The sequence below is a fragment of the Brachycentrus maculatus genome, unplaced genomic scaffold (genome assembly GCF_059751285.1).
Source record: "Brachycentrus maculatus isolate JH-2025_06_01 unplaced genomic scaffold, ASM5975128v1 h1tg000070l, whole genome shotgun sequence".
Taxonomy (NCBI): domain Eukaryota; kingdom Metazoa; phylum Arthropoda; class Insecta; order Trichoptera; family Brachycentridae; genus Brachycentrus; species Brachycentrus maculatus.
This window is the reverse complement of record NW_028280824.1, coordinates 68,835-81,750: the sequence shown is the minus strand read 5'-3', so window position 1 is coordinate 81,750 and position 12,916 is coordinate 68,835. Positions and strand designations below refer to the sequence as shown.

At 35.2% G+C, this 12,916-nt stretch overlaps 1 protein-coding gene across 2 annotated transcripts in view; it reads right to left on the bottom strand.

Annotated features, from left to right (window-relative positions):
* The window catches only part of LOC148311181 (uncharacterized), a 52,131-nt gene that overhangs the window by 6,289 nt on the left and 32,926 nt on the right, over positions 1 to 12,916 (bottom strand). Inside the window, exon 5 of one of the 2 annotated variants that reach the window (XM_088257061.1) lies at positions 2,769 to 2,879. The exons of the other annotated variant lie outside the window; for it this stretch is intronic. Within the exon in view, the coding sequence (XP_088113187.1) occupies positions 2,769 to 2,879 (111 nt within the window). The remainder of the gene's footprint in view (positions 1 to 2,768; positions 2,880 to 12,916) is intronic. 2 annotated transcript variants of the gene reach the window in all.

The window sequence follows — 12,916 nt, the reverse complement described above, 5'->3', positions numbered from 1 at the left end:
TAAAAAAAACACACTCCCCAGAGAATGTCGGACATCAATTATTGTACTCCTGGAAAGGTCAAAGTCCTCCACCCGTTAGAAACATGCTTGCAAGACAGTTAGTGTTTATTAGTAATATATTATATCATTATTCATTTCTAAACTAAATACACTCCTTCCAACGGTGTTTCAACTCCACTATGCTTCAGCTTTGTATCTGCAAATAATCGATTTCTTAAAACACATAATGTGATAGAAATTATACCTTTATCGCTTAATTTTTCACGCTGCTATGAAATTTTTTTTATTTTATTTATTTATTTATTTTCATAATACATGGATACATTCAATATACATATTCATTTCATATACACATTTATTATACGTATTACGGCTCTTTAGGCATGGCCTGTGTTGAGCCGAATACTAACATGGTAATACATAGTTTATATATATTTTTTTTTTTAATTTTTAATATATATATTTTTTTAATGATTAGATTGTAGACATAACATCCAGGAGATACAAAAATAATTTATAGTTTAAGGTTTTTCAATGTGATAATTACACCTGGACTTTAATTAATTCACTTTCTACCTTGTCCCTTCCAATGTTAAGTAACCATCGACGGACACTGTTCTTAAAGACCTGATCACTCCTGGAAATTTTAATGGTTTCGGGCAGCAAATTAAATATTTTTGGAGCAAGGAATGAAAAATTTTTTTGGGCAAAACTTGTTTTAACGGCTGGGCCAATGTAGTTTTTATTTAATGCTGCCCGGGTTCGAATAGTTTGTTGCGTTCAAACCTTTTCCATTTTATTCCAGAAGTGAATCAGTACTTCCTTGACGAACAGTTGCCGTACGTCTAGTACCGTATAGCTTGTAAATAGCTCATTGGATGGGTGTGTCGAGTTACATTTATTTATTATTCTTAGGATAAGTTTTTGTACTTTAAAAATTGGGTCTAGCGTGGTTTTGGCACCTCCGCCCCAGGCAATAATTCCATGTAGAATTATAGATTGGAATAGAGCAAATGGAACAGAGCAAATGTAAACGTGGCCGCTTTGAAAGGATATTTAAAATCGCAATTGCAGATAAAATGTTGTGCGTGGATGCTGCGAAAATACCCACCAAGATTTATCTTAAAATTTCATGCGTTTGCTGTTTTTTCGATCGTTACAAATTGCACTCAAGACATGTGAAATGATCAGTGTTGCCAGCAGAGAGGGCGATTCTTCACTCGGTGTTCCAGAGATGCCTTTAAACGGAAGCAGAGAAATCAAGTTTGTCCTTATAACCTGAGGACGAGGAGAGCTGACCCCAACAGTCTACGAAGACGGAGCCAGGAGAAGACTATTAAAAATTATGGTATTATAATATATGTCCAGAGGTGCATTCTCATAAAACAGGGTGGCGCAAAACTATGCACCCAATAGGAAGATGTTATAATTTTTGCAAATGGCATCGTGAGTTAATCATATTTTACATTTGTGAACTAGACAGCTGCAGTAGACAAACAAAACGGGCAAAAATGTGTATCAACACTGGCGGCGGCCACATGACAGATATCATCTTTTCCAATCAAAAGAAAAAAAATTATAAAGGTCCAAATAAATTTTTCCATAACTCAAATAATTTTTTTTTATATATAGTAAAAATGTCAATCAAAAACAAAATTGGATGATTAATTTTGCACCACCCTGAATCTGTTTGCATATTGCAATGTCTGGTTCTTCTTAAAACCCTCATCTGCAACTGATGGTGCATAGGGCACTGCATCGTATTGAAGCAGTGTTTTCTTGATCGTTAACACATGAAGGAAAGGTGATCAGCCCTCCGCTTCAGGCACCAGTCCAGGGAAATATTGAATAAATATTAGAGTGAAAAAATCACTTGTATTAATTTGACTCCCCTGGGAATCGAACCCGGGACCTCCAGTACGGTAGCCGAGCGCGCTGACCATTACACTACGGAGGCGGACAATCTAGTTCAACTAGTTCACAAATCGCTCACTTCTTTCAAGAACGTCATAAATCAAAATCGACAATTTTCAGTTATGCACGTTTTCGGAATGCCCAGAAAATGTACTATATCCCAGCAAAAGATGCATATTTTTAGCTTAATATTTACCCGCTACAGGGCAAAAAGTGTTGTTTTTGCATTTTTAAGAAAAGGTATTGTTTAACTATTTTTTAAATATACTAAATATTTTTCAAATTGAGAAAAAACCTTCAGGTTCTACCTTAAAAGATCTGGTGCACAGTAAAAAGTTCAATAAGTGGCTTGATATTTATTTTTAATACATTGTATTATATTTTTAAACGTTAAAAATGTTCTCCTGAAAAATGAAGTTTTTTGATTTGTGACGTTCTTGAAAGGAGTGAGCGAAATGTCAAAAATTTAGGAAAAATTTAGTTCACAAATGTCAAAAATTTAGGAGTTATATTTACATTTTGAGAACTCTACATGGATGGAAATTTCATTAGTGTGGTTCTCAATTTACACACGTGCAATGTGAATGTTGCACATGTGTAAAGTGATCACTTAACCAGGTCATAAACCTCCACATTTATATTTAAATTTCTTGAGGTAAAAAAAATATTTATTACATAATAAATAAATAATTTTTAAGCAAAAAAAAAAGTCTAATATTAAACATACGACGCCATCTGCATAAATTATAATTAATTATCTTTCGATAGGATGATTGCGCCACCCTGGGTTTAGTAGAGTTTTGATTAATGGGTTGCTCCTCTACCGATACCATGAATGCGCCCGCTCCGTTTACCTTCTTCTTGTCGGCCTGCGTGTCCAGGCTACGCGACCAGTAGCCGCCCCAGCCCTGGTCCTCGTCGTGCTCGTAGTGGTGCTGGTGTTGAGCGTGTTCGTAGTATATCACCTGAGGAGGCACACACACACTTACAGCTCTCTGCAGCGGCTAGCCACCCACTTGACTCTAGCCTTACCACTAGAACTAGGCGCCTACTTGCCAACTATAGCTAAGGTACCTACAGCCTTACCACTACAACTAGGTACCTATTTGGCAATTATTAGCCTTGTCACTATAACTAGGTACCTATTTGACAATTATAGCTGGGTACCAAACAGCCTTACCACTATAACTAGATACCTATTTGGCAATTATTAGCGTTGTCACTGTAACTAGGTACCTATTTGAAAATTATAGTTAGGTCTCTACAGCTTTATCACTATAACTAGGTGCCTACTTGCCAACTATAGCTAAGGTACCTACAGCCTTATCACTATAACTAGGTACCTATTTGACAACTGCAGCTAGGTACCTACAACCTTACTCCTACAACTAAGTATCTACTTGACAACTGCAGCTCTCCAATGCAGCTAGGCACCTTCTTGACAACTTCAGCTACATAGGTATCTACAGCCTTACCACTATAACCAGGTTCCTACTTGATAACCACAACTAGGTACCTATTTGGCAATTATAGCTAGGTACCTACAGCATAAACCAGTATAACTAGGAACCTACTTGTCAACTGCAGCTAGGCAGGTACACAGAGCCTTACCACAATGACTAGGCATCTACTTGACAACTGCAGCTGGGTAGGTACCTAAAACCTTACCACTATAAATAAGTACCTATTTAGCAATTATAGTTAGGTACCTACAGCCTCATTACTATTATCGGGTACCTATTTGACAATTATAGCTAGGTACCTACAGCCTTACCACTATAACTAAGGTACATATAGATTTAGAGTACTCTAAGTTCACAGCAATCAATCCATACATCACATACATCCACATTTGTTGGGTAAATCAAAGGAAAAAAAAACATATATATATACTTTTCACAAAGTTTCTGCTGATAAAATAACTTACTAATTTCAACCACAGATGTCGCAGATATTAATGTAAACACGACTAGTTTCGAGGACTACAGATGTTCTCATCTGCTGATACCAACTCGTTTAGAAGCTGAAAAGATTGAATTTTAACCTATTATTTTTTGACATCTCATCAAAGATGAAGAAGAATATGGAAGTCTGGGCATTTACGGGGCTTACGACCGTCATAGGCTGGTTTGAGTGATCACTTTACACACGTGTAACATTCACCAATTCTACCCATTATTGACAACCACACTACTCAAATTCTTGGAAGCTCTATATATATGAACCAATTTAGAAACTTTGTTCTTGAATCACTAGAACTTCACTAGAGACATCTATTGGTGAGATGTAAAGAAGCTTTTTTATTAAGCAGAAACTCTTATATTAGTATGTGAGATCCGAATCCTGGATTATAATCACACACATGAGAAACGCCAGAAAATACCATTTTCATTTTTCCAGACTTCCATATTCTTCTTCATCTTTGATGAGATGTCAAAAAATAATATGAAAATAACTCCTGTAATTGGAGATAATCCAGATTTTGTGAACAAGTATTTGGACACACTCAAAATGTTGTGAACATATGAAGAGATGAGAACATATGAAGTTCTCGAAACTAGTTGCGTTTACATTATTAAACTCAAAACCTTGTTGGGCAGACGCTCGACTACGAAACTGGCGTCGCGGGTACGATCCCCGCCAATTGCAAAATAAATTCAAGAAAGATTTATTTTCAATTGGTCTGGGTATTTGTGATGTATTTTTCACAGTTACCTTCCCTATCCTTGATCCCTATCCCACAGGATAGTAAATCCTACCTGCAGACAAGTCTCTAAATACAGAGGCTTTGCGGGTTATTCCTTTAAACGAAAAGAAAATTTAAATCCTTTGTTTTTTTTTTTAATTATTTTTTTATGGTACAAAACAAAACCTGCTAAGTCCGCGTGACATTGTAAGCGATCGAGACCAATAATTTAAAATGCAAATGAGTGAATCTTGTATAGTAATGGAAGATAATTGTTTAGAACGTTCCTGCAAACCAAACAATGTCAAACACTGTTCAATTTACATGGTACATACTTAAGTGGAGTTATCATTACTTATTGAATTACCGTTACGCTGGAATAACCGAAGGTTCTCAAACTTTTTTGATTTTTAAAAATAAATCGTAAAAAAACCTTTGTTTTTGACATCTTAAATGATGGAGAAGAATATGGAAGTTTGGGTACAGGGCTTATGACGTATCATAGGCTGATTTAAGTGTTTACTCTATACACGAGTAACATTCACCATTCTAGCTATGATTGACAACCACATTATGATTATATGTAATTCACGTGTCTTTTCATGTGTGTGTTCTCGGCAGCATCTATGGTTGATTTAGGTAAGCCTTATTTTTAAATGTATACAAGATCCTTCTCGAAATATTTCACATACTGGGAGACGCCTGAAAGCATGATTTTCAATTTTAATGAAGCTTATAATTTGACAAGTATCTTCTTTCGCATAAAAACGACAGATGTTATAATATTGATATATCATCCGCAGGGTGAATAAATCTAGGTGTAATAATAAAAAAGGTAGAATAAATTAACAAAACCGTATGAATTTATGAAGGGGATATTCGCAAGCACAGAATTCAATCACCAGCCGACCAAGGTAGAGGCACAACTCTCTTCACACGCCATTTAAAAAAAAAATGTGTATTGGATATTTTTTATTTATTTAGAATATAATAATAATAAATCCCTTACCGCACCCCAATGGTGCATAGGGCACTGCTAAACGCAGTGTTATCTCGATCGATTACACATGAAGGAAAGGTGATCAGCCCTCCACTTCAGGTACCAGTCCAGTGTAATATTGAATAAATATTAGAGTGAAAAATCACTCATATTTATTAAACCCCCCTGGGAATCGAACCCGGGACCTCCAGAACGGTAGGCGAGCATGCTGACCATTACACTATGGAGGCGGACAAAATATTTAGAATATACAAATATAAAAAATATATTTTTATGTATTTTTTAACTCCTTTCTTAACAATAACCATTTTTTCAAACCCATATAATTATTTAAATAAAAACAATTTTTTTCAATACAAAAACGGTGTTTAAAAAAAATAATAATTATGATAAATGTTACCTGGGTCTAGAGAAAAATAAGTTGCGACTTAACGAATACTGGGCCTAAACAGTTTTATAATGCGTCGACAGTGTAGTCTAGTACTCGTATGTGCGTGAACAAAGACATGTTTAAAACCTCATTAAAAACAATAGAGAGATTACATTAAAAAAAATAAAGATCGCGAATATGCGTATGATTTTTTTAAAACATTCAATACGTCATTTTTCATTTTAATTTCCTAGTCAAATTAATAAGTCACGCATGTAAAAAAAAACATTTTCTTGTGTTTCCTCGTACGACAGATTGAGAACCAGTTGGCGCGTGACAATGTAATTAGCGCCCAGCGTGAGCACATTGACCTACTGGTACAATGATCTGCAGAAGCCCGTGCCGAATATGGTATCGAACCCAGCCACATCGACATAACTAACGTTTCCATTCCTCCACACAGCACATCACTCTTCACCCAATCCTGCACTGGAATAGCCGCGTAATATCTTCACACCAAAAGTGCTCATGAAAACCATATGATTATTACAAAGCAAAAACGGTATTTTAAGGAAAAGGAAGTTTTTGAAGGTGTGCCTCTGCATAGGCACTTCACTTTCAGCCGCTTCTTGAAGGTTCAAGAAGCGGCTGAAACATTACTATCTTCATGTTCCTTTCCGATATTTTGAGTGTGTCCAAATACTTGTTCACAAATCTGGACTATCTCCAATTATAGGAGTTATTTTTCATATTATTTTTGGACATCTCATCAAAGCTAAAATAATAAAAATGAAAATGATATTTTCTGGCGTTTCTCATGTCGCTCACTCCTTTCAAGAACGTCATAAATCAAAAAACTTGATTTTTCAGGAGAACGTTTTTAATGTTTAAAAATATAATACAATGTATTAAAAATAAATATCAAGCCACTTACTGAACTTTTTACTGTGCAACAGATCTTTTTAGGTAAAACCTGGAGGTGTTTTCTCCATTCGAAAACAATTAAACAATACCTTTTCTTCAAAATGCAAAAACAACACATTTTGGCTTGTATCGGGTTAAAATAAAGTTTAAAATATGCCGCTTTTGCTGGGATATAGTACATTTTTTGGGCATTCCGAAAACATGCACAACTGAAAATTGTCGATTTTTTATTTATGACGTTCTTGAAAGGAGTGAGCGATGTATGTGATTAAACGGCTGAAACATTAATATTTTCATGTACCTTTCCGATATTTTGAGTGTGTCCAAACACTTGTTCACAAATCTGGATTATCTCCTATTATACGAGTTATTTTTCATATTATTTTTGGACATCTCATCAAAGCTAAAATAATAAAAATGAAAATGATATTTTCTGGCGTTTCTCATGTGTGTGATTATAATCCAGGATTCGGACCTCACATACTAATATAAGAGTTTCTGCTCAATAAAAAAAGCTTCTTTTCATCTCACCAATCGATTAAAAAGAACCGTCATAGGCTGGTTTAAGTTTCGAAACATTGTTCCTGAATCACTAGAATTTCACTAGAGACATCTATTGGTGTGATGAAAGAATCTTTTTATTGGGCAGAAACTCTTTCATTTGTACGCGAGTTCCGAATCCTGGATTATAGTCACAAGAGAAACGCTAGAAAATATCCAATTCATTTTATCATCAAAATAATGTGAAAAATCATTCCTTAAATTTGAGATAATCCGGATTTATGAACAAGTATTTGGACACACTCAAAATGTTAATTTTGGAGTTTTAAATCGGGCATTCATTTTTTTTTTTTTGAATTACCTAACGTCCAAGTGACTCTGAAATCTAGCTACGGCTTATGCAACACCGTTTATCATGTCTCTACTCAGGCTTGAACTTTATAAGTTTCATAGCCTATGTGAGTGGATTTACTCGTTATGTTTAAAGTTACTATAATTTCATGTAATTCATGAGTGAAAATTCTAGGCAAAAACACTCGCTCGGGCATTCCTTCCAAGTCTTAGTACCTTATATACGAAACAATTCATAGTCATAGTAATCTGATTTACCGTTTATATTATTATTAAAAAATGAATATTTATAAGAACCACGCGTGAGACGACACGTGGAGCAAAAAAAACCGTAAGAAATTAATTTTCATCAACACATACGGAGAGTCATCTACCGAAACGAATCACTTCAGTTAGCAAGAAGTGACTGGCCCATTCTTTACTCGTAATTATTCTATATTATGTATTTTATTTAAAGTAAAAAAAAACGGTATTTCAGTCAGAGGTATATCGAGAATCTTTTTATATTTGCAAAAGTGGGTTGTAGTCACGTGGTATTTTTATTTAATTTTTTTAATTATATTTATTAGTTGCTTAAGAAAATTCTCTTTACCTATTGTGTACAGGGATTTATAGCATATTTAGATTATATATCATAAAAATGATTGGGAATGTGTATAGTAAACAATAAATTTACACTTGTGGTCCCGTGGTTAGTGTCGCGGACTCTTAAGTCAGCGTTTCTCGGTTCGAACCCACTCTACCACAATTTGATACCTATTTCTAAAAATGAGCTGCTTAGGTTCACAGAAATAGTATGAAATTGAAATATTTGTGTAAATCATCCGCCTCCGTAGTGTAATGGTCAGCACGCTCGGCTACCGTTCTGGAGGTCCCGGGTTCGATTCCCAAGGGGGGTAAAATAAATATAAGTGATTTTTTCACTGTCATATTTATTCAATATTACCACCATGGACTGGTACCTGAAGCGGAGGGCTGATCACCTTTCCTTCATGTGTAAACGATCAAGATAACACTGCGTTTATATGACGCAGTGCCCTATGCACCATTGGGGTGCGGATAAGGGTTTTAATATATTATTATTATTAAATTATATAAAAAAACAAATATTTATATTTTCTTTAAAAAAATAAATTATAAAGTACATTCCTTAAAATTAGTGGAGAAAACCCAGAAGCCTCTGTCGGGACGCCCTTGCATCCATTAAAAGTCACTGTTTGGTGTGCTTTATGGGCAGGCGGAATCATTGGTCCATATTATTTTAAAATACAATGCCGGCCAGAATGCTACGGTCAATGAGAGAGCGCTACAGAACCATGATTACTGACTTCTTCGCACCTCGGTTGAATGGCATCGATGTGACAGAGCCGTGGTTTCAACAAGATGGCGCAACACGCCGCAGGGCGGGCGCCACCGTCAATTTACAGCGGGAAATTTGAATTTGTAAACCTCTAAAAAAGCACCCTATACTTGTTATCCGGACCATACTAGAGAAATTAATGAAATATTTATTCTAGTTTTCTATTTAAACTTCACGTACAGAAAATAAATAAGTACATTGGCGGGCTTATTGCTAAAAAGCAATATCTTCCAACCAACCAAAAACAGACTAGTGATATTGATCAAAACGTTTGATACCATATATAGCTGTTTGCAATCAGAGGAGGGTAGATAGTACTTAAACATAAATTACAAATTGACATTTAAAAAACGTAAATTACAAAAGATAATAATAAGGAGGGCAAAGGAAGAAGGGAGTTTAGGGAAGGAGGTAGAGGGAGGAGGTTTGATGGACAGTTAGGGTTCTAATGACAGATAGTAATGTCTCAGACGTTTCTTAAAAGTGATTGGAGAAGGTGCATTTGTTTACGCGGAGAGGTAGTTCATTCCATAGTCTGGCCGCTTGGACAGAGAAGGAATTACTGAAGAATGATGTGTTATGGCGAGGAACGGAAAGTGTTCTTTCTTGGGAAATACACGTGTCGTTTCCAATTCTTTATCTAGCAGCCTTGTACCCAAGATGTGTATCTACATTCTCAACTCATCATTCTTCGTTACACATGTCGCTCACTCCTTTCAAGAACGTCATAAATAAAAAATCGACAATTTCGAGTTCTGCATGTTTTCGGAATGTCCAGAAAATGTACAGAGGCATATGTAAAGAGGCATATTTTTAACTTAATATTTACCCGCTACAGGGCAGAAAATGTTGTTTTTTTTTTTCATTTTGAAGAAACCATATTGTTTAATTATTTTTTTAAAAATACCAAATATTTTTCAAATGAAGAAAAAACATCCAGGTTTTACCTAAAAAGATCTGTTGCACAGTAAAAAGTTCAATAAGTAGCTTGATATTTATTATTAATACATTGTGTTATATTTTTAAACTTTAAAAACGTTCTCCTGAAAAATCAAGTTATTTGATTTATGACGTTCTTGAAAGGAGTGAGCGATGTGCCCTTTTGTTCTGGGACCAAACAATTCGTTGTAAAAGATTAAGCACGTGGTTTTGTTGGTCCCCAAACACTGGAGCGAGTGTTAACCGAGTCTTAATTGGATTCGGCCATTAGTTTTGGTTATTTAACTCAAATTTTAACAAAAGGCTAGTTCCACTAACTGAACAGACATTTAAGTCATATTAGCTTTAATTTTATTTGATACAATGATAAAAATATAGGTTAGGAGTCCAATTTGGTACCTTGAAACTTCGTCTATGGCTAGTACCCCTTAAACGTTAAACGCAGCAGCGAGACTAATTTTTGGAATTTCTTAATTCAGTCACATCACCCCACTACTTCACAAACTCCACTGGTTACGCTTTCCCGAAAGGGTTGAGTATAAACTCTGCCTACTCATGTATAAATCAATACACAATATGGCTCCAGAGTATCTTAAGGAGCTGTGTATTCCAGATGAATTGGTTGATAGACGTCTCACGCTTCCATCGGCTACAACATCTGCAATGCTCGCAACCAACGCACTAAATTTGGCGAGCGTGCCTTTGCTGTTGCAGGACCGACGGCGTGGAATGCTCTTCCACCAATGGTTGGAAATAGTGAGAGTGAGATGATCTTTAGAAAAAGACTAAAAACACATTTGTTTGCTAAATCATTTCCACCATAATATTTTCCCCAATTCATTCACCGTGAAGCGCCCTTGAGGTATTTTTTTTACGAAAATGGCGCTATATAAGCTATCCAAATTTATTATTATTATTATTATTACCCCGTATATTAGGGGTGGCCAATCTTTGAACCTCTACTGGCGATGGGTTTTTTGAACTCATAACACTTTTTAAAGTGTCCAAATCCCTATAAATACACAAGGATTTACGGGAACGAAGCATAGAGGAATTTACGAGGTACTTAAATTTAATACTAACCTATATTTCAATCATTGTATTAAGGCTGAGATCTCAAACGACAAATTAAAAACGCGACTGGCCGCCCTAGGTTTCCGTGCACATTTTTTTTAGAATATATATTTTTATAGTTTTTTTTAACTTGTCAACTTTCAATAACTCTTTTTTTCAAAACTGAATATTTGTATTTCATAACGATAAATTTTACCCGGGTTTGAAGATATTTTACTAATAATGTGGTTAAGTTATAAGCTGCATAAAAAAAATTAAATCATGTATTCAGGCTTCTCCCAGTATGTAAAATAATCCTCTAAAAATCCTGGATACATCTAAATAAAGGGTCTCTGCTAAATAAAAGCTTTCCTCATCCCACCATAGATGGCTCCAGTGAACACGCGCATAAAGCGTCACGAGATTAATGCTATATGTAGGAGTACCGAAATTTAGAAGTGTGGTTGTCAATCATGGGTAGAACGGTGAATGTTACACGTGTGTAAAGTGATCACTTATTTGCCCAACCTATGATAGGGCATAAGCTCTGTAAATACCCAGTCTTCCATGATCTTCTTCATCTACTTTGAGACATCAACATGCCAAAGGATCGTTCAGGATACTCCAGTATGCGGCCGACCGAAGAAGGCTTATTTTACCACAAACACATACACACATACACATACTACTTTACTACATTAAACACTCTAAACACACATATGTAGGATTATTTACTAAATTAATTTTAATATCATCTATTCCGAGAATGCTTAGTGTAATTTTCAAAAAATAATTCTTACAATTTTTTACGGATTCATCTTACACTAAGCAAGCTAGGATAGCACTAAAAAGCTGTAAAATTAAACAGTGTATTATCACAAACACAATTTTAAGTAAGGCACTGTTAATTTAGCGTTTGGATTATGAGAAAATTACACAAAATAACACAAAAAAGAAAACATCTCGACGAAATTTATAAAAAATGGCTCAAAGTTAGGCGGTTGGTGCAATTTAACCCACCTTGGCTCAAAGTTATGCGAACCAACGCTAACCATTTACGCAAAATACTCATATAAATAATTGTGCGTCAACATTTGCGCAAATTCAAAATGTATTTCTTCTTCATCTAACCCTCATCCGCACCCAACGGTGCATAGGGCACTGCATCACGTCGATGCAGTGTTATATTGATCGTTACTTACACGAAGGCGAAGCGATCAGTAATTCGTTTAAGGTGCCAATCCAGGATGATGTTTAGTAAATATCAGAGTGAAAAATCGCAAATTGATGGCAGCACCATCTAACGAATTACCGCATCGATTTCTCATCGGCTCACATTTCTTTTAAACATAATATGTTATATATCGTAGTCGTACAGGAGAAAGTGACCAACTAACAAAACGTAAAATGTTCAGGAGGGCCATTTAAGTCACTTTTGCTTGGCAACAAAATAAACACCAATGCAGTTAGTCATTTTTACCAAGTCAATATATTTTACTTCCAAGTTTAAAATCCTTTGGGATGTTTTTCAGGGCAATATTAAGCTAGTAAGATATCGAATAGTCAATGATAACGTTTTTGTTAAAAAACGCACTTGGTCACTTTCTCCTGTATGACTACGATATGTTCTCGTATTATTTTAATCTATTGAGATTATTAAATTATTATTAAATAAATAAACTGTTTTTTTCGTTGTTGTACCTACCTCTAAAATTTCTTGATTTGGCAGGTGTGCCTTGAACGTAAAAAGTTTGCGGAACACTGATTTAGACATCTTATAATAAAATAAAACCCTTATCCGCACCCCAATGATGCACA